This window comes from Callithrix jacchus, chromosome 3 (assembly GCF_049354715.1).
Source record: "Callithrix jacchus isolate 240 chromosome 3, calJac240_pri, whole genome shotgun sequence".
NCBI classification, from domain to species: Eukaryota; Metazoa; Chordata; class Mammalia; order Primates; family Cebidae; genus Callithrix; species Callithrix jacchus.
Window position 1 is genome coordinate 15673905 of NC_133504.1, and position 27928 is coordinate 15701832.

The 27928-nt window shown below is 36.3% G+C and overlaps 1 protein-coding gene across 3 annotated transcripts in view; it reads left to right on the forward strand.

Moving 5' to 3' along the window:
• Window positions 1-27886, forward strand: part of GPM6A (glycoprotein M6A) — a 379853-nt gene extending 351967 nt beyond the window's left edge. For all 3 annotated transcript variants that reach the window (XM_002745202.6, XM_054252777.2, XM_003732397.5), the window contains exons 4-7: window positions 8499-8652; window positions 20509-20585; window positions 21133-21198; window positions 25773-27886. In XM_002745202.6, the coding sequence (XP_002745248.4) occupies window positions 8499-8652; window positions 20509-20585; window positions 21133-21198; window positions 25773-25925 (450 nt within the window). In that variant the 3' untranslated portion in view covers window positions 25926-27886. The remainder of the gene's footprint in view (window positions 1-8498; window positions 8653-20508; window positions 20586-21132; window positions 21199-25772) is intronic.
• Window positions 27887-27928: the final 42 nt, after the last annotated feature.

Genomic DNA, 27928 nt, shown 5'->3' on the forward strand with positions numbered 1-27928 from the left:
TTTGGTTGTTATTTTTCTCTTAACTATTTTTTTTAAAAAGGACATTGAGTACTTTTAATATTCTTTTACCTTCTGCAAAGTAACAATACATAGTAATACTGTGGTTGTTATTTTAATGGGCTATTTTTATTTTGCTCTTAAAAAAGGTATCTCATATGACAGGTATTAAGATTTTCTTCCTGTATGTTTAAGGTAACACATTTTCAGCCCTTACACTCACTGTCTGAAAACTCTCTGTAGTTTTATCCCTGTAGTTCAGCGTAGGAAAACCAGACTGTTTCACAGATGATTTTATTTTGATGAAATCGTCCTTAACAACTGAGATTGAAGTATGTAATCATTTCACAATGGCATTGGTGACTTTTATGAACCAAACCACACAGTGAACACTTAGATCATATTATTAGCTTTTCACGTATGCTCATGAATAAATTTCTCAAATCGTTTTTGTTATATAAATAGATTTTATTTTTTAGAACACTTATAGGCTCACAGCAAAATTAAGCAGAAAGTACCAGGATTTCTTACATAGCCCCCCTCCCCAACACATGGATAGACTCCCATTATCAACAGTCCACCAACACCACAATGGCACATTCACCATCGAAGCATCTACATTGACACTTCACAGTTGCCCAAAGTCTGCAGTTTAGATGAGGGTTTTCTCTGAGAGTTGCACACTCTTTGGGTTTTGGCAAATATATAATGACATGTATCCACCATTACACTTTCATACACAGTCGTTTCAGGGCTTTAAAAATCCTTTGTGCTCCACCTATTCATCCCTCCATTCCCCTACACTTGGCAATGGCTGATCTTTTTAATGTCTCCATACTTTTTCTTTTTCCAGAATGCCTTAGAGCTGAAATTACACAGTAAGTGACTGACTTTTTCAGATTGTTTTTTTCACTTAGTCATATGCATTTAAAATTTCTCCATGTCTTTTCGTAGTTTGATAGTTCATTTCTTTCTTTTTAGTGCTGGCTAATATTCCATCCTTTATCTAGATGGGCTGGAATGTATTTATCTGTTTATCTACTGGAGGACATCTTGGCTGCTTCCAAGTTTTGTCAGTTTTGAATAAAGTTGTTAGAACAAATCATTTAAAAATCATTTTTTAATCACAACTTAAGCATAGGTAGTTTTGGGCTATAATACTGACGATGATGATGATGATGATTGCATATTTTTGAGTAATTTACATAATGACTTAGTAACTTCCTCTGCATTAAGGTATACATTGTGTAATTTCCAGAGCCTACTAGATTGTTATGCTTTTCTGCCTTGCATTTGTAGTGATAGTATATTTAGGTATGCATTTTTTTTCCCTTTGACTTGGTGTTTTCCTGCCTTAGTGTTGTAGTTTTCAACAGGAAATAAGCTATTTTTCCCTCAGGGAAATTGAGACATTTTGATTGCACAACTGATACCTGACATCTAGTGGTTAGAGGCCAGGGATATTTTCAAACGTCCTATATTGTACAGGACAGCCCCCTTGACAAAGAATGATCTGGCCTCAAATTCAGTAGTGGCAAATTTGAGACACTCTGATTTCAATATCTAGCTCATGTCCATTACCCCACTCGTTCATGCCTTTGGCTGTTTCATTGACATTAGTATGCATGTCTGGCTTATTATCTCATTGTTTATTAAACATTAGGGATAGTACCCTGTCGGAGTGTAAAGCTGAAGATCAAAGAAGTCTTTACAACAAATGTACTCCTGAGATCTCCTTTGATTTCTATATAGAAGGAGTTCTTAACAATGGATATCTATTAGAATCACGTGCAGTGATTTCAAAAATATAGATTTAGTTAGCACAGGAGAGGCCTGAGCTGCTTTTTCTCTCTCACATTAACCTGATCCTACTATCTGGTGGTGAAAACCACTATTAGAAACTGCGTTCCCTCAGCTGTTGTCTACCTATTGAAGCTTTTTTTTTTTTTTTTAAGAAAATCACAGGATTATTAAACCCTGAGTTTGATAAAGTTTAAAGATATTTTGCTTTGTTGTTTAAGTGGGAAACATGATTGGATTGCTACTATTTAAATTCATTCCAAGAGGAGAAAATATTACAAAACTATATCATTGTGAAATATAAGGTTCTGAGCTAAGATTTAGCAAACTATTTTTATAGCCTATGCCTTGAAACAGTGAGAAACAATGACCCAAGTTCAATCTGATAGAATATTTTTGATTATAAAGAGGCTTTGGATACATCCATTTTATTCATTTCGCTTAAGTTTAAATGTGCCCTTTATCTGAAACTCTTCATGATATCATATCATTCTATTAAACATGTGGCATATGTTTTCAGCAGTTAGTTCAGAGACTCAGAGACTTTCGGAATCAGAGTCAGCTGGCTTCTTTTCATCAATGCTGCCGACTTCCAAGGTGTCATTTTTACCTATACTGGTGCACATCTGCTAAAGTTGCCACAGAAAGTCTAGAGCTCAACGGGGTGTGATTTCCTTAGACATTAAGTCTAAGTTCATAGGAGTTCAGATGAAAAACCAATTACATTTTACAAGTTATTTTCAAGCTAAATACACTGCAATCTTAATGGCTACCTAATCAAGGAACAAGAATATGTGGCCTCTTTCTAAAGAACATGAAACCTTGCTGTTTCAATTTCTCTACCAGATTTCTAAAAGTGATTAGAGTATCCAGGTTGACATCAAAACAGTAATTACATGTGATTTTACTTAATTTCAAGTGAAAAAGAAGTAACTCATAACAATTTTGTTGAATTGAATGCTAACGTGGTAGAATTTCTAGAAATGTATATTGAATAAAACCAAAAAATCCAGCAGGAAATATAGTAAAAGGATGCTTGCTTTGCTAGTCATTTGCATGTTCTGATGAAATGCTACTAAATGATTATGGGATAATGAAATATGTCAGATATTAATTAAATACACGGTACCCAGTCTTTATCATTTTATACCAATTTTACTTTCAATGATCAACAAATTAACTAATTCAAATTAAGGAAGTTTGACTGATTTTTATTTTTTTTGGTGAGTCAGGAGGAATTAGTCAGCATTTTAATATATGTGAGTAATCCTAAATAATGACCAAAATAAGAAAAGCCAAAGAGGCCACTTCATTTATGTAATTCCTATAGAACTTATCCTCCCTTCCTGGAATTGCTAGAAATTAACATTCAGTGTCTCTTCAAAGCAATAAACAGCAAATGGGACAGAAATAGTTTCCTTATGTCCATACTTACCCTCTGAAAGTACAAGTAATACATTTTATTAAATCAGACTATTTCCTCTCTTTGAGTTACTGCTCACATTTCATGTTAAGTGATTTTTATATAGGATCTTCTTGTTTACATCATAGCCCTATGGGAAAAGTGTCATAATTTTCAGTGCACACACGAGGAAAATATCTATGAGGGATTCAGTGATATGTCAAACTAGTGACTAGGTCATCTGATTTCAAGTTCAATAGTACTTTTATCATTTTTTTCATTTTCCACTATGTTTCTCAAACAGATTTTATGAAGATGAATTTCAGAAAGTGTTTTATCCAAAAACAGAGATTAATAAAGGCACACGTACACATAAAAAAGTTTTTAAAATCAGAAGAAGAATTTTCTACATTCTCAGAGTTTGTTCTAATAAAAGTAAGAGCAGCTTATTAATGTATTTAGTTTAGATGACTATATATATATAGCCATGATATGACTCACGATGTATAGTTAAAATAAATTTGTAATTATGAAATATTTTATTTATTTCATAAAAAGATTTTCTACCTAGGATTATGCATGATCAATTTGAATAATTCTTAAATTTTAGTAATCATCAGATTCTAAAATAGAACATAAAATGGAAAGATCAAATTACATATTTAGCTTCTTTAACTACTTTAGTGAATACTTTAGTGAGCTTCTACGCCTTGGAATACAACCGATTTACATTCAAAATTAGAAAATAAAGTCATTTGCATTTTTCTAGAACAAAACTTATGCATTAATAGTAATGAAAATATTTTCTCGCCACACTGAGTAGCTCTATATCATCCAGCTTTGTTAATTTTCTATAACATAGCTCAGAGTAGAAAGAGGATGTGAGTCAGTCCTGTGATTTCAGAAGTTAGACCTCTTATTGCCTTGTAAAGTAGCAGTAGCAGCACAGTTCAAAGTGTTCCAAGCTACTTTGAATCTAAACCTATTGAATTACAAGTTCCATTCTACAGTGAACAGCAGCTTCAAAAGAAGCTTTAGAAAGATTCGTAAGGGTAGAACAAGTGAAAAATAAGATAGAGAAGATGCAACCAAAGGCATGCTTATTACTCTCCCACGGACTTTAGCGTGGCTTTGAGTCCTCCAAAGTTTCAGGCTGCCATATCATGTTCGTTGTTCTAGAGACTACATTAGGTTTGAGATCTGCTATTGCTAATAATGAAAATGTTATTAAAAAAGACTTTCCCCCTAAAGGTATTCCTTTAAGAGGAATTCTTCACTTTCAGGGTGGTTTCCAAGAATTTCTGGAAGCTTTCTTCTTGAGAGGAGAGTTCATTTTAAATAACTTTCCCAGGCTCAAGAACTTATCATTCTTTTAATTTATCCAAACATGAAATGAAATCTAATTCCTTTATTCTATAAGACTATATAGACTTATATAATTCCATAGTATGTACAAAACGTATGGCAATAGTAGTAATCACACTGATATTTTGAAAGATAAAAATAGCTAATATTTTTGTCAAAGCTTCTTATGTGTCAGGTTTCAACGCTAAATGCTTTTCATGCATTATCTCATCTCAGCCTCACTTAAACGTGAGGCCAGTTTGGAGTTATTTCCATCTTTTAAAAAATATTTTTTATTATACTTTAGATTCTGGGGTACATATGCAGATCATGGAGGATTGTTGCATAGGTACATACATGGCAAAGTGGTTTGCTGCCTCCATCCCCCCGTCACCTATATCTGGCATTTCTCCCCATATTACCCTCCCCAACCTCTGTAGTCCCCACTGTTCCTTTCCTAGTCTCCCCTAACAGACCCCAGTGTGTGATGCTCCCCTCCCTGTGTCCATGTGTTCTCATTGTTCAGCACCCACCTATGAGTGAGAACATCCAATGTTTGATTTTCTGTTCTTGTGTCAGTTTGCTGAGAATGATGGTTTACAGATTCATCCATATCCCTACAAAGGACAGGAACCCATCATTTTCTATGGCTGCATAATATTCCATGGTATATATGTGCCACATTTTTTTTGTCCAGTCTATCATTGATGGGAATTTGGGTTGGTTCCAGGTCTTTGCTATTGTAAACAGTGCTGCAATGAACATAGTTGTGCATGTGTCTTTATAATAGAACAATTTATAATCCTTTGGATACATACCCAGTAATGGGATTGCTGGATCAAATGGAATTTCTATTTCTAGGTCCTTGAGGAATTTCCACATTGTCTTCCACAATGGTTGAAATAATTTATACTCCCACCAACAGTGTAAAAGTGTTCCTATTTCTCCACATCTTCTCCAGCATCTGTTGTCTCCAGAGCTTTTAATGATTGCCATTCTAGTTATTTCCATTTTTCGGAGGCAGAAACAGAAGTGTAAAGAGCAGACTAGATTCAAGCCAGCTGAAGAGCCTGTGCCTTTCATCAGTATGCCAGAAGACCCTCTTTTATTGCTAAAAACATGTGATGTGATATTTAGGAACACAGTAACTGGCATGCCAGTGCTTGTTAAATAAATAGAAAGATAGATTTCTACCTCTTACATATTAGAATCCAATGGCAAAAGATGGAAAATGACCTGCATTCTATCATACAGTTTATTAGTATTAGAGGTGAATGGGTACTTTCACTTGGAGTATGCTTATCCTTTTTCAGAGGCTTAGCAACCATTCTCACTTAGCCTGGTGACTAAGCAACGATGTGATAGGGAGGGAAGCCTTTGACAGGGGAGAAATTCTGAGCTAACCCTTCCGCTGTTCTGCGAACTTCATCTATTGATGCACTACATTCCACAGTCCAAAAAGAAAAGATAAAGACCACTTAAATATATTAATATTGGCAGGGTGCAGTGGCTCACACCTGTAATCCCAGCACTTTGGGAGGCTGAGGCTGGTGGATCATGAAGTTATGAGTTCAAGACCAGCCTGGCCAAGATGGTGAAATCCTGTCTCTACTAAAAAAATACAAAAATTAGCCTGGTGTGGTGTCAGGCTCCTGTAATCCCAACTACTTGGGAGGCTGAGGCAGGAGAATCCCTTGAACCAGGGGGGCGGAAGTTGCAATGAGCCAAGATCAGGCCACCATACTCCAGCCTGGGTGAGAGTGACAGTCCGTCTCAAAATAATAATAATCATCATCATCATCATATTATTATTATACTTTTCCTCTGGAGGAGATGAGCAAAAGGTTTACCATATACAGTCAAGTGTGTCTCAAGACCAAATATTGTCTATATTTCCACCTGGACTATTTTATTCTTTTAATCAGTAAAATAAGGGGGAAGTGTTATTGCCTTACATGGCTGAAATCCTACCATAAATCTCTATTTATTTTTAGCCTCGTATTTGTTCAGCAAGACTAAAATAATTCTAAAAGGAGTGTAAACTTTTATTTTTTAAAAAATAACTTTTAATGATAGTTACTCTCCTTCCTTTAGTGATTTAAATAAATTAATATTCAGCAAATTTTAGGGTTTGTTTCATCTTGGATGTATAGGGTTTAAACATGTCTGCCAAATCTTAGTTTAAGGATATTGTTGGGACAGATGTTGGTTCCAACTATTAGCATTTCGTTTGAGAGACAAAAAGGAAGTAATACCTGACATAAGATAAAACAATATTATTAGAAAACATGCGTTTGAAAATACTCTGGGGGCTGGGCGCAGTGGCTCACACCTGTAATCCCAGCACTTTGGGAGGCCCAGGTGGGTGGATTATGAGGTCAGGAGTTCGATAACAGCCTGACCAACATGATGAAACCCCATCTCTACTAAAAATACAAAAATTACCTGGGTGGGGTGGTGCATGCCTGTAATCCTAACTACTCAGGAGGCTGAAGCAGGAGAATCACTTGAAACCAGGAGGCGGAAGTTGTGGTGAGCCGAGATTTCATCACTGCACTCCAGTCTGGGTGACAGAGTGAGATCCATCTCAAAGAAAAAATGCTGTGGGTTTCTGAAACACTGGGGCATTTAGTAACATACTTAATGGAAGGGCATGATCTCAGGACTCATTGGCTTCACATCCTGCCTTTCTTTACATTTGTTTTATAAATTCCTTGCTATCTTTAATTTCAATAATCTCTATGTTAATCACAATATAACTTTAATATAGGTGCATAAGTTTTATCATGGCATTGATTCCAAATTTACTATTTAAAAAGTGCTAATTTTAGTATATATTATGAGATTTATTGCATAAGTTTGACTTGTTTGAGATTTCACCTAAATCATGGGGTAAAATCTGGCTAATAACTCATCACAAAAGGGATTAATAGGGTTGAATAAAAGATCAAGTTTCGTTCAGTATATTTATTATTTATATACTGTATTGCTATTTTGAAAATGTGATTACTTGAGGTGTTAAGATTTAAGCCAGAATGCACTACTGAATCAATTCCAGTCTTTGGTCAAAGTGTGCTTCTGAATTTCAGAAGAACATGCATCTATAGAAATGTGGCTTCTGGTGTCCCGGGGCTCTATTTCAGACATTTTTCTATCTGATGCCTACTATTCATCCACTAATACATACATTAACATGTCATTTTATTCAGCATTTATACCATGTGTGAACTAAAACTTCATGTAAATCCATGCTTAAACTAAGTATTTTATTCATTTCTATCTAGGATACATGAACACCTATTATACACTTTATAAATATTTAAAACGTTTCTGAAATGATTTTTAAAACTTTATTTTCAAAATTAAAATAATATTTTAGTATATACATAAAAGGTAAAATTAACATGCATAAAACAAAATATACGTTTATAAAAATTTTTTAAAAAGAATACACATTATTATATACTAATGTGATTTGAGAACTACCATATTTGTTAGCTGGAAACATGGCTAAATAGCTTAAATATTTATGACATGACATGGTAACAGTTTATTCCTACATAAATTTATTGACAGACTTTTAATTCTCCCGAATTCCCTTTGCAAAGTGAATACTTTCTAAATACCCAGGAATATTTTCTAAAGTTTTAAAAATAATCTGTGATGAGATTTTAAAGTTAAATACATGGATGAGAAGGCATTATAACGCAGAAGGATTACCTTTTTTTGATACATCAGAACTTCTGCCAAGATATGATTTTCCAGCATGAAAAATCACTTAACCCATTATATGCACTATTTCTCAACCTCCTGTGCTGCACATCAGCAGTGTTGTGATACTGACTTGGGTACTGTATCCCTATAAGCCTTCTGTATAGAGCTTTGCAGATTAAACACAAAATTCTTCTTCTTTGGTGGATTATGTTTTCCCTCTCCATTTTTTTCTCTTTTGCAGTTCATTATGCTGACATACCTGTTCATGTTGGCCTGGCTGGGAGTCACAGCGTTCACCTCCCTGCCAGTTTACATGTACTTTAATCTGTGGACCATCTGCCGGAACACCACGTTAGTGGAGGGAGCAAATCTCTGCTTGGACCTTCGTCAGTTTGGTAGGTGGATATTGGATCTCTTCACTGTAAAACACCCACCCATATTGTGTTACCTACAAAACTGCCTCTAAAATATTACAGATCACTTGGAACTATCAGGGCCTCTTCTACCATAGAGATACATTTATCAGAGTATTACTGCTAAGACTATTCCCTTTAAATTTAAAGTAGAAAGTCAAGGGTGAATGGATGTTAATATCGCAACTTATACACATGTATCTTGACCAGGATGTCAGATCAGGTTTCCTGGTATTGGCAGGTTGGAAGTGTGGTTTCCTTTTCTTGATTCCTTTGCTCTTTTCTAAACTAAATATGATGTCTGCATTCTACTTTCATTCTGCCCTGATAAACTGAACAAAATGTCAAATCTACTATAAAGATCACCGAAGAAGGACGCAATTCATTGTCTTCTGAAATGGAAGGTCGGCACCTTAGCTGGCATTTAATAATAACCATAACAAAACGCCAAATAAATCAGCAGTCTGCTTTGGTTGTTTTCATCTAGGGCTAAAATCTCATGTAATAATAATACTTATATATGTGGGCTTACCATGTATAGGCCCTAGTCTAAGTATTTTACACATGTCACGTTGTTAGATTCTCATGACTCTATATGGTAAGCAATAAAGTTTTCTTCTTTTGTAGATGACAAACTGAGACACACTGATATTGTTCAGTGACTTATCCGAGGTTATACAGCTAGCAGCGGACAGAGCTAGAATTCAAACATGGGCAATGCAGGTTGAATCAGAGGCTTTGTTCTTGCTCATAAGCCAACTGCCTCTCATATTAAAACTTAGTACTGAGCTGGAAGAGGAAAGGTAGAGTACAATCTCAGTTAGACTATTTGAGATTCTGTGTTGAGGTCATGTGTAACATTATGGGAGCTACAGAATTTATAAAAGACATGCAAATCCACATTTGCAAATGGATTATATTTTCTTTTCTTTTCTTTTTTTTTTTTGAGACGGAGTTTTGCTCTTGTTACCCAGGCTGGAGTGCAATGGCGCGATCTCGGCTCACCGCAACCTCCGCCTCCTGGGTTCAGGCAATTCTCCTGCCTCATCCTCCTGGGTAGCTGGGATTACAGGCATGTGCCACCGTGCCCAGCTAATTTTTTGTATTTTTAGTAGAGACGGGGTTTCACCATGTTGACCAGGATGGTCTCGATCCCTTGACCTCGTGATCCACCTGCCTCGGCCTCCCAAAGTGCTGGGATTACAGGCTTGAGCCACCGCACCCGGCCCTGGATTATATTTTCTTTGAACAGACATTAAAAGCCAATCTACTGGCACCTGGGGACAGTGAGCGTTTTTCTCTAATGAAGTTTTCTCGTTCTTCATAAAAAGCAGGAAACATTTCACTAGCAGGGGTATGAAGGGCTTGTGACTTTATGGGTATGCTTTAAGTATATTATGGGGTAGCTAACTAGCTGTGTGTTCAGAACAGTGGCTCACCCACCATCCTAGCAGATGAAGCCTTCAGCTCCCCTCTAATGTGATCCAGTACACGACACTAGTTTGCATTTAATAACAATGAAATCAGGTGGGCTCAGTGGCTCATGCCTATAATCCCAACACTTTGGGAGGACGAGGCAGGCAGATCACGTAAGGTCAGCAATTCGAGACCAGCCTGGTCAACCTGGTGAAATCTTGTCTCTACCAAAAATACAAAAGTTACTCGGACATGGTGGCACTTGCCTATAATCCCAGCTACTTGGGAGGCTGAGGCAGGAGAATTGCTTGAACCCAGGAGGCAGAGGTTGTAGTGAGCCGAGATGGTGCCACTGCACTCCAGACCAGGTGACAGAGCAAGACTCCATCTCAAAATAAAGAAAGAAAGAAATAATGAAATCAAATAGTGCCAAACAAGTCAGCAGTTCTCTTTGGTTAATTTTATTTCAGGCTTAAATCTTGTGTAGTGATAATGCTCATATGCACATGGGTACAGGGGGAAAGCAGAAAGATATGCTTTATGGATGAAGTTCTTGGTGAGGGGGAATATGGACATTGGGGAGATTTTACTCTCAAAATCAAATCCCTTGTAAATATCAGAAAAGGAGCTCACAGCAAATGCTGCTAGTGGTCACGATAGAACAACTGCTCAAAAAGCCGTGGCTCTGCGTTCAGCCCTTTGTCATTGAAGTCCTCCTTTTATTCTGCTGATTCTAAAAGTTAAATTTGGAAAATATGTGATTAGCCTCTCGAGTAGGATTGCCAGATCAAAATACAGGGTACCCAGTTAAATTTGAATTTTAGATAAACAAGTTGTATTTTTTTTATGACAAGTATGGTACCAAATATTGTATGGCATATAGTTATACTAAAATGATATGTTCTTTATGTGAAATTCAAGTTTAACTAAGGCACATTGAGATTGTTTCTACTGTTAGTCTGTTAACCCTGCTCTCAAAGCTTCAGTTTATCTTAAGAAAGTTTTACCACTGGAATACATGGAGGGTCAGATTCTCTTTAATGTGACTGCTTATACTCGAAAATACATGAGAGATTCGCATGCTCTGATTAGAAAGGTTTCATTTCTTATAGTATACTAAATGCAAATATTTAAGTAGGTGATTATAAGGTCTTTCGTATTATCAAACCAGATTTTAAACTGAAAAAAATATTGGGAGACTCTTAAAAAAACTATTTAAAAATTTCCCAAGTCTGCTTTCTAAAAGAGAGAGAAAAATAACCCTTTGTAAAAGATAAATAGGCCCTCTTAATATTTTCAACTTTAAAAAGAAAAAAAATTGTTAATTCTCAATGCACTCAAGTGCTTGTGATCCCCTAATGAACCTAATTTCACTTAAAGTATTGAGACTTATACCACTGAGTATATAGGATTCCTTATGACATTAAGCACAGAAAATGTCATAGAGTCATAGAATTTTATAAATTGACTTCATTTATCACCAGTCCAGCTGTCTGGTCTCAAAGAAATGGAGCTCTAAGTTTTCCAGGGATATAGCTACCCAGCAGCAGGCCATGCTGGAATAGAAAGGTGAGTGTCCTGAACCTCAGCAAAATTCTTTTCTACTGCACAACTCTTCAAATACAATTTTTAGGAAAAGAGCTTTTTTTTTTTTTTTTTTTAAACTGTAATCTTAAGTAAACCATTAGTCTATTAAGAAGACAGAATAAAGGATCCTCAAAGATATACACATTCTGATTCCTGAAACATATACATATGTTAGATTACTTGTCAATGGGGAATTAGGGTTGTTAGTCAACTGATTAAAATGGGGAGATTATCCTGGATTAGCCAGATGGGCCCAGTGTAATCACAAAGGTCCTTCAAAGTGGAAGAGAGAGTCAGCAGAAAAGAGTCAGTCAGAGAGAGAGGGACTACAGAAGAAAAGGCAGAAAGATGCAGTGTTGCTGGCTTTAAAGATGGAGAAAAGGGGCCAAGAGCCAAGACATGTGGGTGGCCTGCAGAAGCTGGAACAGGAAAGGAAACTGCTTCTGCTCCTAGAGCCTCCAGAGAAATGCAGCCCTGATGACCCTTTTATTTTAGTTTTGTCTTCCAGGACTGTAAGAGACAAATTCGTGCTGCTTTAAGCCACCACATTTGTGACAATCTGTTACGGCAGCAATACGAGACAAATACAATATTGAAAGCCAAGGTCATTTCTTTCCCCCAAACTTTTTTACAGTTTTTTTCTACGTCTTTACTTGATCATGATGGCAGTTCATTTTCTGTCAAAGCCAGCAAAATTGCATCTCCCTGACCATTCTTCTGCAAGCTTAATGGTATACTCCATGGCATACTCCAACACAGGTATAGGCTCCAGAGTTAAAGATGTGAGCATCTGTGGGAGGCTGTTTTCTGCCTACTGCAGTCTACCCTCTGGCCACCAAAGATAAACATCTATTTCTTGTGTGGAATGCATTCACCCTATCCCAGCTTCCAAAGGTTTCATCCCATTATGGCATCAACTCAAAGTAAAAAACCTATGTCAGTTTCATTATTTCATAACCCTGATGGCTTTTTTTCAATGTGCTATATTATTTGTTTCCATATTACACAAAGCATATATATGAGGTTAAAATTATTCTTTGAGGGGTACTAATGTTTACAACATAGTTATCAAGATTTATCCAAATGTGCCTTTTCTTCTGTGGATGTGAAAAAGAAGGCACTTTTCAGATGTTATGCAGCCTTTATACGAGCTATTAAGACTTTCTATTTAGCTCTTAATACAAAAATCGATTGCTGTATAGTATTTATTTGCCCTCCAGATTATATATCTTGATAAGACTCCTGAATATATGCATACAACCACATTATTATCAAAAAGCATCAAAAGAGAACCATTCCTCAAACACGGTATTAGGATCAGTTCAGAGTTTACTAATATTCATCAAAAAGACAATTGTATAGGTAAGAATATGCTTTAAAGTAATTTCCCTTGTTGCAAAGTTATCTCCTTTGTATATAGATGCTATCTTTTGTTTTAGCGGAGACCAGGTATTTAAACTACCTGGAACTCTCAGCCTGTAATGGCCATTATACCTGCATAGTGGAAGTATGCATATCACTATTCATTCCCATGCACGTAATACATGTACGCATTTCAAACAGTTCTAGTGGAAGGCAGAGACATTACTTGATATCGTTGGAGAATTTGTAGATAACATATTATATTAGGATTTTCTGTATTTCAAAATGCATTATGAAATAATTGTAATTGTATTTTTTATGCTTTCATTATGATTTGTTATCCTCCAATGATAATCTTTCGTGATTCAATTACATTGGATGTATTAGATGTTTATCCTCATAACTTTATATGAGGAAATGTTAAAACTGATCCCCATTGTGTCATCTAGATGCAAGGTTTAAAACTTTTCTCTTTGGGGTATATTCCCACTAATGGGACTGCTGGGTCAAATGGTATTTCTATTTCTAGATCTTTGAGGAAAGACACATGCACCCGTATGTTTATTGTGCCACTGTTCAGAGTAGCAAAGATTTGGAACCAACCCACATACCCATCAGTGGTAGACTGGATAAAGAAAATATGGCACATATACACCATGGAATACTATGCAGCCATATAAAGGATGAGTTCATGTCCTTTGCAGGGACGTGAATAAAGCTGGAAACCATCATTCTCAGCAAACTGACATAAGAACAGAAAATCAACACTGCATGTTCTCACTCATAAGTGGGTGTTGAACAATGAGAACTCGTGGACACAGGGAGGGGAACATCATACACTAGGACCTGTTGGGGATTGGGGCGGCTAAAAGAGGAATAGTATTAGGAGAAATACCTAATGTGGATGACGGGGTGATGGATGCTGCAAATCACCATGGCATGTGTATACCTATGTAACAAACCTGCACGTTCTGCACATGTATCCCAGAACTTAAAGTATAATAATTTTAAAAAAAACTTTCCTCCTTATAACCTGAAGATTTGATAAAACTTAAGAGCCAACCACAGAGAGAAAGTAGGTAGGGCTTCTTTTAGATTTTTGGCCAATCCTACCTCTTACTCAGCACACCCACACGTGTTAGTGTCAGCAGCTTGTTTTTATCTTATTTCCATCAAACACTTCTCAGTAGAATTTCATCTCAATTATTTGCCCACACTATTTTTGTTGCTGAAAGCAGGGAATCCATCTAAGTCACATTGCTCGCCACACAGAAAGCCAGTGGCAGAGACAGAAAGTATTGCCAGGGAAGAAGGCTTCTTCAGATGCTGCAGCCGAGGTGGATGAGAGATCAGTCTCAAATCTGTCTCTGAACCACTAAAATTATGGGGATCATATAGCGGATAAGGAATGTAAGACAGGAATTGGGGAGTAAGGAGGCAACCATGAATGAAAGGCCTGGCCTCTTGTTGTCTAGATGTGATGATCTGATGAGTTTCAGTCCCTTGCCTGATGATGGGTTTCCTGAGGAAGGAACTCAGATGAGACAAATGTAAATTTCAAGTTTTAAGACTGGGGTGGTTAATTTCTATATTCGTTCAAAAACCCACAAATATCATTTCTATGGGACAGTTGGGCTGGTTTCAGTTTCAACAAATATTTAAGGAACAATTGCATCATATGCCAGTATTGTTCAATTTTGAAAGAAAAAATTTTCATGACAAAAAATATAAAATAAAGTTTGACACTTACATCATGAAGCTGGCCCATCATACTTTCTCTAGAGAAGGCAGCCAAGACCGAGGAATGTTACATTATTTGTGCAAGATTTAACAGAAGATAGTGTTGAAACTAGAAATAAATAGCACTTTTGACCTAGGTCTACCCCATTCAAAAGACACTTAATGTTTGCATAAAAATTAGATATATATTCTCTAATAGGAATTCTTTTGTATGTTTAACTATGTGTCATTGCTAATTACTGAACTATATTCACTTCTGCTACATAATTCAATAATTCATTTCGTGAAATCTTTGTTATATTTTTCTTGTGTAGGCTAATCCTATGTGTAGGTATTCCTATGTCAGGTGACATGTCAAAGGAAAATTAAAGTCACAGATGGAGCCGGGTGTGGTGGCTCATACATGTAATCCCAAGCACTTTGGGGGGTGGAGGTGGGAGGATCATGAAGTCAGGAGATTAAGACCATTCTGGCTAACACAGTGAAACCCTGTCTCTACTAAAAGTACAAAAAAAAAAAAATAGCTTGGCATGGTGGCACGTACCTGTAGTCCCAGCTACTTGGGAGGCTGAGGCAGGAGAATCACTTGAACCCAGGAGGCAGAGGTTGCAGTGAGCCAAGATTGCACCACTGCACTACAGACTGGGCAATAAGCAAGACTCCGTCTCAAAACAAACAAGCAAATAAAAATAAAGTCACAGATGGAATTAAGGTTGCTAATCAACTGATCTTAAGAAAGTAATCGGCCTGAATTATCCAGGTGGCATCAATGTATTCAGAAGGGTTCTTAGAAATGGAAAATAGGGCCAAAGGAGAGGAGTCAATCAGAGGAAGATGGACTAGAGAGAAGGGTATGAAAATATCCATTGTTGCTGACTTTGAAAATGGAGAAAAGCCCCCCAGAGCGAGGGGAGGTGGGTGGTCTCTAGAAGATATACTGGTATTCTATCATCTTAAAACCCAGCAATGTAAATGATAAATTATTTTAAATTTAAGCATTTATATTTCATAATAGGGAGTTAATTCCTATCATCCTATCAGATGTCAGAGTGTTTTAAGTATCTGTTCATTCTGCTTTTACCTCCAAGTCTCATTTATAATTTTCTTGGAGTCATACTTCAACTGTCCAGTAAGGACCAAAGGTTTTTATTGTCTTGGTGATGAAAGTCTTAGTAACTGCGTACAGACATTATGCCTCGTTTTCTCTGAAGTTGTCATATTTCAGGCACAAACAATTCTTACAATGTCAGAAATATATCACTTGTGTTTAGCTAGCTTGAAAAATATGAAGTACTAAAAAAGCCTGTTACTGCAACTTTAATGCATCAAATCCTTCCTGTTCTCCCCAATTCTTCTTGTACCAAGTTCTTGATGCTTCTCTTGCCTAGTTTTTGCTTATTATCATTATTGTTATTATTTTTGAAATGGAGTCTCACTCTGTTGCCCAGGCTGGAGTGCAGTGGCACCATCTCAGCTCACTGCAATCTCCGCCTCCTGTTTTAACCTGAGGTGGGCAGATCACTTGAGGTCAGAAGTTCGAAACTAACCTGGCCAACAGGGTGAAACTCATCTCTATAACAGCTGGTCAAGTGATTCTCTTGCCCTAGGCTCCCAGGCAGCTAGGATTATAGGTGTCCGCCACCATGCCTGGCTAATTCTTGTACATTTTTGGTAGAGACAAGGTTTTACCATGTTGGCCAGGCTGGACTCAAACTCCTGACCTCAGGTGATCTACCTGCCTCAGTCTCACAAAGTGCTGGGATTATAGGCGTGAGCCACCTCGCCCGGCCATCCTTGCTTATAATTTGCCTCTTCTCCCAATTGCTTTGAAGAAAATGAAAATGTAATCTGCACCTTTTAGCTAAAACTTCCCCATAGGTAATAAATAAATAAATAAATATATATATACATACATATATATATATGTATATATATATAAGAACATTTAGAAAAAATTGATATAAATTGGAATAACTTACTTAATTTTTGGTGTAACCAGTTTGGCCATTCATAGACAAAGATACAAGATAATCAGGCTTTCAAATTTACCCTGCAGGTCATCTTCCACATGCTCACTTCTAGAGCTTCATATTATTCATATCTTGATTTTTAAACTACAATTAACTTTAATATATATTATATATATATTTGTTATATATGGTATACTTATCACAAAAACTTTATTTTATTTATTTTATTTGTGTGTGTGTGTGTGTGTGTGTGTGTGTGTGTGTGTGTGTATACACATATGCATACAGCATCAGGAGTACTGGAGGTTCAGTAATGATGTTAACAGCAGCAAATCCATATGGGTCTGAGCACCCTCACTTCTTGCCTTCTCAGGAGGAAGAATTTAACTGAGGAGCATAAGGCAGAGTGAAACCCCAGGGCAAGTTTCAGAGCGGGAGTGAAAGTTTATTTAAAAGTTTTACAGTAGGGATGAAAGTAAATTACTCTTGGAAAAGGACCAGGTGACTGACTTCAGAGATCAAGTGAACTGTCTGATCTTTTGACTTGTGGTTTTATACATTGGCATTCATCTAGGGTCCTGCATACTTCCTACCTGATTATTCCCTTGGGGTGGGCTGTCTGCATGTGTAGTGGCTGGCCAGCACCAGGGAGGGGCCGCATGTGCAGTTTTCTGGAGTTGCTTAAATGCTCATTTGAGGTGTTTGTCACTTATCATTTGAGTGTCCTTAGAGGAAGGTCATATATCGGTTACACTCTGCCATTTTGCCTCTTAGGGTGCATGCTTGAGCCCGCTTGTCCAACTCCTGAGTTCATATCAGGAAGCTGCTGATCGCCAGCTTCAGGTGTTTTTTTATTGGGAGCCAGCTGTGACCAATTGTTATTTTAGACACACAGTTAACAACTGCCTGACCATCACCTAATGGTGGCCTGATATCCTCAATGGGCAGTGAGTTGGGGGACTCTCTTGCTGTATACATGTCTAACTACCTACTGTAACAATAGTATTTTTTAAAATGATCTAGGAAGTCTTTACTGAGTAGTTGTCCTTTAAAGGACAGGAGAAACTTAGCTCCAGGAATATTCTTGTCAGAGAGAAGTGCCAGTGCAAAGTTACCAAGCCAATGTGATACCTGGTTCCTCAGGAAACAACAGGGAAGCCAGTGAGTCCTACATAGAATAATAGAGTAGACAAAAGATTGAGATGAAGTGTATGAGTTCCTGGCATGTACCATCTTGATGAGTACATTACAGGACATTGTAAGTTTGGGGCCTTATTCTGAGGAACATAGAGAGTCATTACAGATTTTGGCAGAGAAAGGGCATGGTCTGACTAATAGAGGGATTACTCTGGCTGCTACTTGAAGAATGGATTGTAGAAAGGGTAGAAGCATGGAAGCCAGTTAACAAATGATTGTGGTAATCCAAGTGGGAGTTTTGGTGGCTTGGATCAGGAGGTGAGATGGCAAGGGAGGTGGGAAGGATTGTTCTGATTATGGTTGTATTTTGAGCATAGAAGCAAAATAATTACCTGATAGATTGTAGATAGGGTTTGGGGGGAAAAAAAAGAGAATTCAAGGAGGAATTTCTTTTGACTGAGCTAGTGACAAGATTTGCTGTCAAGAAAGATAGGCAAGGCTATGAGAAGTGTTTGCTTGGGAGTGGAGCCAGAAAAGGAGAAGAGCAGAAGTTCTGTTTTGCAGAAGTTTTAAAAAAAAATACTTATTAGAAATCCAAATAGAATTGTCAGATAAGAAATTGGATATATGAATCCTGATTTGAGAAGAGAGATATGGGATGGCCACATAGATTTGGGAGTTGTTGATAATTTTTAAATATCTGGGACTGAATGAGATGTGCATGGAAGAAAGAGGGCTAAGGAGTGAAGGGTGGGGAGCTCCAACTTAAAAGGTCAGAGAGAAGATGAGGCAACAGACAACGAGTGAGAAGAATGAGGCGATGATATCAGAAAAACAGAAACTGAAGACGACAGATTTTAGAAGCCAAATGAAGAGAGCATGAAGGAAAAGGTGGGGATCCACTGTGTTTAGTGCTGCCAACTTGCAAGAAGATGAAAACTGACAGTTAATCCTTGGAAGTCATTAGTGACCTTATAAGAAAAATTTCCAAGGAGGGGAGATGGGGCAAAATCTGACTTGAGAGGGTTTAAATAGAAATGAAAGGAAAGAAATTGTAGTAAGTTTAGGCTAACACTTTCTAGGTGTTTTGCTGAAAATGTGAATTGAGAAATGGATAAGGAAATGTAACCACAACATGAATATCCCACAGAATGAAGTCTGTAATGTATACTTTGAAGAGATAATCCCTTGACCCAAAAGCTTTTTCAATAACGGTAAATATTTTAGGGAGGAAATCTCATGAGAGAACCCTTTTAAATTTTATACCCTCTTGGAACCATCTAGGCTGTAGAGAGGGATCTATGTGTCTGTTCACTGCAAATAGACTTTTTTCACACTGAAACAGATTCCACAAACCATTGGCAAGGGAGAAAATAATCATAGCAGCAGCTCTGTAAGAGATGGAGAGTTGATGATATCCCATAAACCTAAGAATATGTAGATACATATTAAAACTAAATAAAGAAGGCCTGGCACCATGGCTCATGCCTGTAATCCCAGTACTCTGGGAAGCTGAGGTGGGCAGATCACTTGAGGTCAGGAGTTTGAAACTAGCCTGGCCAACATGGTGAAACTCACCCCTACTAAAAATAGAAAAATTGACTGGGTGTGGTGGTGTGCACCTTTAATCCCAGCTACTCTGCAGGCTGAGGCACAAGAATTGCTTGAACCCAGGAGGGGGAGATTGCAATTAGCTGAGATGGCAACACTGTACTTCAGCCTGGGTGACAGAGTGAAACTCCATCTCAAACAAAACAAAACAAAAAAACCCATAAAAATGAAACAACAACAACAAAAACAACTAAATAAAGTGCAGCAAATGCTAAAGCTTAGGTATTAGAATGTCCTGAACTTCATATTTTTTCATGCCTGTATGTGTTTAGCACTTCAAGAGTTCTCAAAACAAAATTAAAGAGCCATCATCGGATGAACGTGGTTACTTTGCTCTCTAAAAATGAGATGCAGAGACATGCCAATGAATTGCCTCTGTGCTCGTTTTAAAAATGCAGTGTTCTAGGCCTAATATTCATAGATTCCTATCTACCAGTTTTGTGCTGGAATCTAAAAATACATATTTTTGGCAATTTCCTAGGTGATTCTAATGTCCATGAAGCAACTGGAACAGGGGTAAACGGAAGTGATCCAGCAACTTTTCATTTCCTGTTAATAATAGCATTGTTTTCAATATTGAAGGAAGGAACAGTACTCCTTTGGGCAGTTTGCTTTTGCAGATTAAGAGAAGCATTGCACTAGCTGAACAAATTTAGATCCTGACTTCAGCACAGTCTGGGGCATAGTTACCAAAATAATTGTGATGCCCAAACTATCTCGTTAATGGGCCAAACCAATGAACTGGCTCTAATTGAATCTGGAAATTCTGAGGGTGAGATTCAATTGATTTCAGATTGAAATTACTTAAACTGCTTGAGGGCCAAATAGGTTTGTATATTATATTCATAATTCTATTCACAGTTATTATCCACAATGAAAGCTAAATAAGTTTTCTTTTATAACTCAAGACAAAATGGAACTTGCTTAGATTTGATTAGCAAAAACTCATTTTTTTTTTCCTCTTGGCTCTTCAAAACAGTTACACTGCTGAACTGTAATTTTCTCCACATTGTAGGAATTGTGACAATTGGAGAGGAAAAGAAAATCTGCACTGTTTCTGAGAATTTCTTGAGGATGTGTGAATCTACTGAGGTGAGTGTTTTTACGGCTTTTAATTTTGTTGGAATTTTAGCATTCATTTTACTTGGATAGTGTATTAAAACCAAATCTATAATGACTTTTCCCTTTATTCTTCCGGAGGCAATTTTACTTGTAGTTGTGTTATTCAGGGGGAATAGAGGATAAACAGGAATTATATGCTTTGCATATTTCAATAAAAATTATAAGTATTTCAAATTTTCTAGAATCTCATTTTAATGAAGGTTGAAAACATGATGAAGTTATATTTAAAAAGACCATAGCCCTCCTTATATTGTTTTAATATTACTGATGAAAACCAGCATTGTTAATCATTATCTCATCTTTATAATGACATTATATTATGATGAAGTTGAAAGGATTTAAATGATTTAAAGGGGAAAATATATTGTAATAATCTGCTCTGATGGAGTGGGTGATTTATCACAGGCTTTCTTTTAGTTAAGATGTACAAAGTCCTGTTTATAAGACAGTACCAATCTTGACCTCTCCTCTACCTGTAATTCTGACACCTTTTGATTCTCTGTGGTTTCCGTTGCAGCTGAACATGACCTTCCACTTGTTTATTGTGGCACTTGCTGGAGCTGGGGCAGCAGTCATTGCTATGGTAAGACCTCCAAGCTCTGGTGCTTGCTTTTTCAATGTGAATTCCAGAGCTATTTGCTTGTAGAGAAGATAAACTATCTCTAATGTTTGAAGTTCATGTAATACACATTTATTTCATTAGATTAAAAAAAGTAGGAAATTCAATGGGCATGTAAGTCAACAACAAGGTTAAACCCAAAGAAATATTATTATTACACGATTGATACCATGAACAACAACAGTAATTCATTAGGATTTTAGATGTTAGATTACTGTACGTGTAAAAATTATTTCTGTAGCATATATGTTTATAGCAATGTGACATTCTGAGTAATTTAATCAGTTCCTTAATTTACATTTTTTCCATAACTAAGAACATTAAAATGCCACACAGATTCATTTATGAAAAACAAATTAGGTTATTTAAAAAAAAAATAAACCTCAGTAGTTCCCATTTGAATGGAGTCTTGCTCTGTCACCCAGACTGAAGTAAAATGGTGTGATCTCTACTCACTGCAACCTCTGCCTCCTGGGGTCAAACGATTCTCCTGCCTTAGCCTTCAGAATAGCTGGGACGACAGGCATGTGCCAATACACAAGGCTAATTTTTTGTATTTTTAGTAGAGGCAGAGTTTCACCGTATTAGCCAGGATGGTCTCAATCTCCTGATCTTGTGATCTGCCCACCTCGGCCTCCCAAAGTGCTGGGATTACAGGCGAGAGCCACTGCACCTCTCCCTAGATCTTCTTTTAAGACATGAGGCTTTTACTCAGTGAGAAGACCTAGTACGTGCCAGTCTCCTCCTTTCTAACTCAGCAAGAATTCCAGTTTGTCCACTGGAATGCCAAATATCAACCCTAAGCGAGTACTCTGAGCATCAGTAACAGCTTTGCAGCCAAGGTCTTCAGTCCATGTTTGTATCGGTGAGAGTGAGTAGTCTAGAGCCCTAGAAGACTCCCAGTAACCTCACAACTGTGACAGCTGAGTCAATATGGAAAGATGATGAATGAATTGGAATTTATTTATTTCTTCTCCTTATGGTGCCAATACCTATCTTATATGTTGGTGAAAGAAACACTTTCTTAAAAAAGAAAAAGAAGAATGTTTTTTCTCTTGTCAAAGACTAAAAATAAGAATGATGAGAAAATGCTAATGTGCTAATAAACCATGTCAGACCAGTTAGTGATTTCACAAATATTTTGTATTTGTTTTATTAAAAATGATGTACATATATATTTAATAAACTGACTATGTCAGTATTGACATGAATTATCAAATGTTTTGTTACTTTAACATCACTCAGTCTTTTAGATATAGTGACAATAAACGTCTATATAGAAATTTTTTTTCAGAATGTGAGATGCCTGATAAAGATCATGTTGGTTGATTACTTGGAGGGATTTAAATAGAACAAGAAGCAAAGGCCTTATATTCTTAACCTAAAATTAATGTTAACCTATGCCTTGGGGAAGGATCAACAAGTTCTGGCAATGATATATCAAACGTTTATGGTCCTTAGGAGGAAACATGCTGGCTGTGACATCAGAGGAAATGTGTACCTTTGTGTTCATACACCCATTCCCACACTGTCAAAAATTTTTAGTGGCATGGGTATGCATGAGCAATATATACCTAGGTACAAGAAGTCTGTTCAAGTATCTTTTATTGAACAAAATTGGACATATATGTTTATAATGTTGATAATAAACATTTGTTTGTATTCGCTACATATACGTGCATATAAAATTCTGCCTAAAAATGCAGGTATACACTAGTGAAAAATACCTATTTAAATTTCCCTGAAAATGCTTACTCTGAAAACAAATCAACAGATTTTGAGCTGTTAGAAATTTATATATTGTGCATTTCTTAAGCAGTCTATGCTTCACATATACTTAAAGCTATACATAAATTTTATTTAAGCAGAAAGTTTAGAAGATTATTTTTTCAAGTACTAAGCATTCTTTGGGGGTTATTGTCTCTATCTAGAGTCATCACAAAACTCCATAGTAGCTTCAATGATTGACCTAAATATTTCCAATTTATTAGCTCTGATAATAGTGTAGGTCTTAGGAGGCAGGTAAAATATAACCACTGCTACTATTCCTGGTACAAATACTGCTAGTACCAGGAATAATAAAGCAGGGGCTTTATTATTAATAATATTAATAATATTTTTTATTTATATTATTATATTTTATTAATATTTCTTAAAACCTTATTTCTTAAAACCTTTATTAACAATATTTCTTAAAAAGAAATATTAAGAACTTAAGAATATTAATTGTAATGTAATTAATAATATTTATTACGAACTTACTCTGTGCTACTCCATTATTTTTTTTTTTTTTTGAGACGGAGTTTCGCTCTTGTTACCCAGGCTGGAGTGCAATGGCGCGATCTCGGCTCACCGCAACCTCCGCCTCCTGGGTTCAGGCAATTCTCCTGCCTCAGCCTCCTGAGTAGCTGGGATGACAGGCACGTGCCACCATGCCCAGCTAATTTTTTGTATTTTTAGTAGAGACGGAGTTTCACCATGTTGACCAGATTGGTCTCGATCTCTCGACCTCGTGATCCACCCTCCTCGACCTCCCAAAGTGTTGGGATTACAGGCTTGAGCCACCGTGCCCGGCCTCTACTCCATTATTTTGGAGAGAAGTTAGGAATTCCTACATGCTGACCAAGTCAGTCAGCCTGGCATTGCCCCAGATTCCAGTAAGCACTGTTCACCTAGCGAGGTGCGGTAACAGGCCCTGCAGCTTGTGTTCCTCTTAGGACCAGATGAAATGACTCTAAGACCCTTAGGTATTTACGAGGTAGCACCTGTTTCTGAATTGGAGTGATCTTGAATTTCTTTTCAGTATTTCACTCGTGCATAGATAGATAAACAGATTTTTTTTTTTTTTTTTGAGACAGAGTCTCACTTTGTTGTCCAGTGGTGTGATCTCAGCTCACTGCAAGTTGAATCGACTCTCCTGCCTCAGCCTCCCGACTTGGTGGGATTACAGGCACATGCTGTCATTCCCAGCTGACTTTTGTATTTTTGTATTTTTAGTAGAGATGGGTTTTCACCATGTTGGCCAGGCTGGTCTCGAACTCCTGACCTCGAGTGATCCACGTGCCTCAGCCTCCCAAAGTACCGGGATGACAGGCATGAGATAACGTACCCAACATCACTCATACATATTTAATAAGTTGGGGGCCACGTTTTCTCAGATATCATGAAAAGTTGTTGAACAATGAAAACAGTATTCATTCATTTGGCAATTATTTTGTGTATCTGCTACATACTGAGCACTCTCCACAGCGCTTAATATTTTACAGCAACAAAAAATACATAAACTTCATTATGTGTATAAGCCTTATATAATCCATATATGTATGTATAGTGATTAAGCTTTCTCTAGGTAAATGCCATAATGTACAACAATATAACTCACAGCCCCTGCTTTCAGGTGGCTTACAATGTTCCTTAAACAAAATTCTAAACTTCAGAGGAAATAGAAATTTCAAAAAATAGGTTATTTATAGTGATATGCATCTTTTGCCCTACATCTTTGTGTCAAAATTGTTTTGTTTTTTGCTACTTGTTGACTACCCGAACATGCCACAATATTCACTATTTAGAATTGCTGTTTCATTCTTTATGTCCATCTGGACTTTTCTAGAACCAGCCTGCCTCCTCCAATGTACTCTTTACGGATTATCAAAATCTTAGGATTCTGTTTTTCTGAATGTTGGTTTAAAATATTGCCCACCCTTTAAAACTTGGAGAAAGTAAATCACTGGCAACTTAGTTTCTCTTTTCTACTCATCAAAATTCACCATGTGGAAAACTGCTTTATCTACCCTGTGAACCAAGAGGGAAGAAAGAAAATAAAAACAAATAAGCATTTTTTTTTTTTTTTTTTTGCTGAGTCAACTCAATTCAAATAAAGGGGCTTTATTTCTTCAGCACCTTCATTACTCAAAACAAAACAGGACCTTCTGTTTTGAAAATGTCACTATTCTAATTGTTGTGAATGTATATAAATATAAAAAATCCATATTACATAGTATTTTATCTCTTATAGTTTATAATAGAAAAGAAACTACAAAATTCATTAAAGGGAAAATTAACCTAATAAATCCACAGGTATATATGGGGGTTTCCATGATCTGTCTTTAATTGGCATAGTAGATCCTCCAGTTAATTCAAATCAACTAGGCACAAACAGTATGTGAGAATATTTCTGATTATGGATTATAAAACATAGATAATGAAAATGAAATGTATAGTTTATGGTTTGGGCAAATGAGAACACATTGGGCAGGAAACATCCCATAAAGATTAATAATTAGTTTTGGATTACTTCAGAATTGAAAAAGAAAAGAAAGAGATACTCAAAAAAAGGCTGCCAAGAATATGGTGGGATATGGTTGGAGGAGTGAAAAACATATTTGATATTGTTTTTATTCTTTACCAAATTTTGGTTCCATTTTATATGTAAACATTTCTTATAAAGACATAAAATCTGAAGGCTTCTTTCCAGACAGCAAGGTGTAATGAAGACACTGAACAAACTTCCTATATAAATTATTTTTGTCTTTGATTAGGTTCACTACCTTATGGTTCTGTCTGCCAACTGGGCCTATGTGAAAGATGCCTGCCGGATGCAGAAGTATGAAGACATCAAGTCTAAGGAAGAGCAAGAGCTCCATGACATCCATTCTACTCGCTCCAAAGAGCGGCTCAATGCATACACATAAATGCATCTTCCTGTTCTTCCTACCATTTGAATGCATTGGTGTTTAACTAAGGGCCATCCAACCATCCAACCTTTAAAAAACAAAACGAAAGTGCTTCTCATCAATGATCTGTAAGGTGACTTATGAATCACCTGAGTACAATTCTTTGTTGTTTGGCACTTAATTTCCCAATTTATTAAATTGATATAATCAGATCTTTTCTACAAGCTCCTATCCAGCCTTTTTTTTTTTTTTTTGAAATTTCTCAAACTCATTTACTACTTCTGTAAGATCGAAGATACTAACATTGTCAAACGCAAAGATCTGTTTGATTTCTAACCATTTCCCATGTGTTATACATAACACCTTTTGCATTATTTCTTATGTTTTAAAAAGAAATAGCTTTTTATACTTTTTAGTTTTGATTTCGGTAACTAGTTAAACTACAGGTAACCTTCAAAGGGACCATTGTACATTATGAACAATAGACAGAGATGACATCATGATGACTCCTGAAATACGGAAATCTTGTCTGAGATCAGTGGCCACGTTACTATAGGCCCTGGTTCATGTTTTCATCAATCTAAGGTGCAATTTCTAAATTTGTAAGAGTAGGTTAAAAAAAAAGTGCTTCTTATCTTTGTTAACATTGTACTTTTTCTTGATGTTCTTAAAAGGTATTTCTCTCAGATTACTCATGTTTATGTTGTGAGCATGTAGAAACAGTAATGCTAATGCATGGCTACTTGCCTTTGTAAGATTGTGACACCAGGCTTACCTTTTAAAGTTTAGTATATAGAGACAACTTTAATGGAAATAACTACTGTAGACTATTGGAGAATGATCTCTTTGTGATTTAAGAAGTGGCTGGATTGGAACTTTTAATATGCTAATGTGGAAAATTAATTACCTTTATGAAGGTGGTTTATTACAAATAAGCACACTAACCCCTTGGAACTTGTTTTACCTACTTTAAAAGTTTTAATGGATTGCACCTCTGTAAACTATTCCTAAAATGTGTATGATATATTTGAAAAGGCTTCCATTACTATAATAGCTTTGCTTGCAGCCTTCCAACGTATGTTGGTTTACCTGTAGTGTTTTCTAAAGTGTGGTCAGAGGCCCCTATAGAATGTATCGTTTGGAAGTGTAGTGATATATTTGTGTTTTTATTTCAAGTAAGTCATTTTAACTGAATATTCATTCATATTCATTTATAAAATGTACCTGTATCAAAGGAATTTTAAAAAAAAGCAATCAGTATTATTGGACCAAATTTGGTGTTTGTTTTAACCTTGACTCTTATTTTGATTATTTCTAATGCTACAAGAATGCTGTAAAGTGTCTATTAAAATGATGTAGCCTGACAAGACATTTTTGTCAGTGTATAAAACTAGGTAGTATTGTGCACTGATTTGACCATTGTGAAATCCTTTCTCAGTGTAACTGCATTTCTAATAAAATTTATTGAGTGAAACAATCTTTGTACAACGACTAGTCATGCATCATCAGTAATTTTACAAGTTCTTGTAGTAGGTAGGGGGTATTACTAGGGTTATCTGTGGCATGATTATGCATTCTGTAGGATTATTTGATTAATTTGGGGTTCATTTTGCTTCCTTTTTTTACGCTTAGATTATCTTACTGGTTCAACGTTTTTCTGATATATGCAGTATTCCAGATATTCAGCAAAAGTATTAATGGGCTTCTTTAAATTCTATATTATAGTGTTTCAGTTCCGTGTCTTAACAGTTTGTGATGATTTCTAAAACTGTCTTTTCAACTTATGTAATGATGTTGACACTTTTGGCTTTCATTTCTGGTATTAGAGTTTGTATTTTCACAGAGTGCTTTGTAGCAGGCATTACAATTAATCTGTTTTGTATATAAATGTGCCAACAGCTTGATGGTGGCGTTTTTGAAATGTAGAACAAAGTGCTTGCAAAATGTAATAAATACACTTGTGTACTTTGTGTACTTATTATTAGCTTCTGCAGTGTATTTGTTTTTTTCTTTTTTGTTTT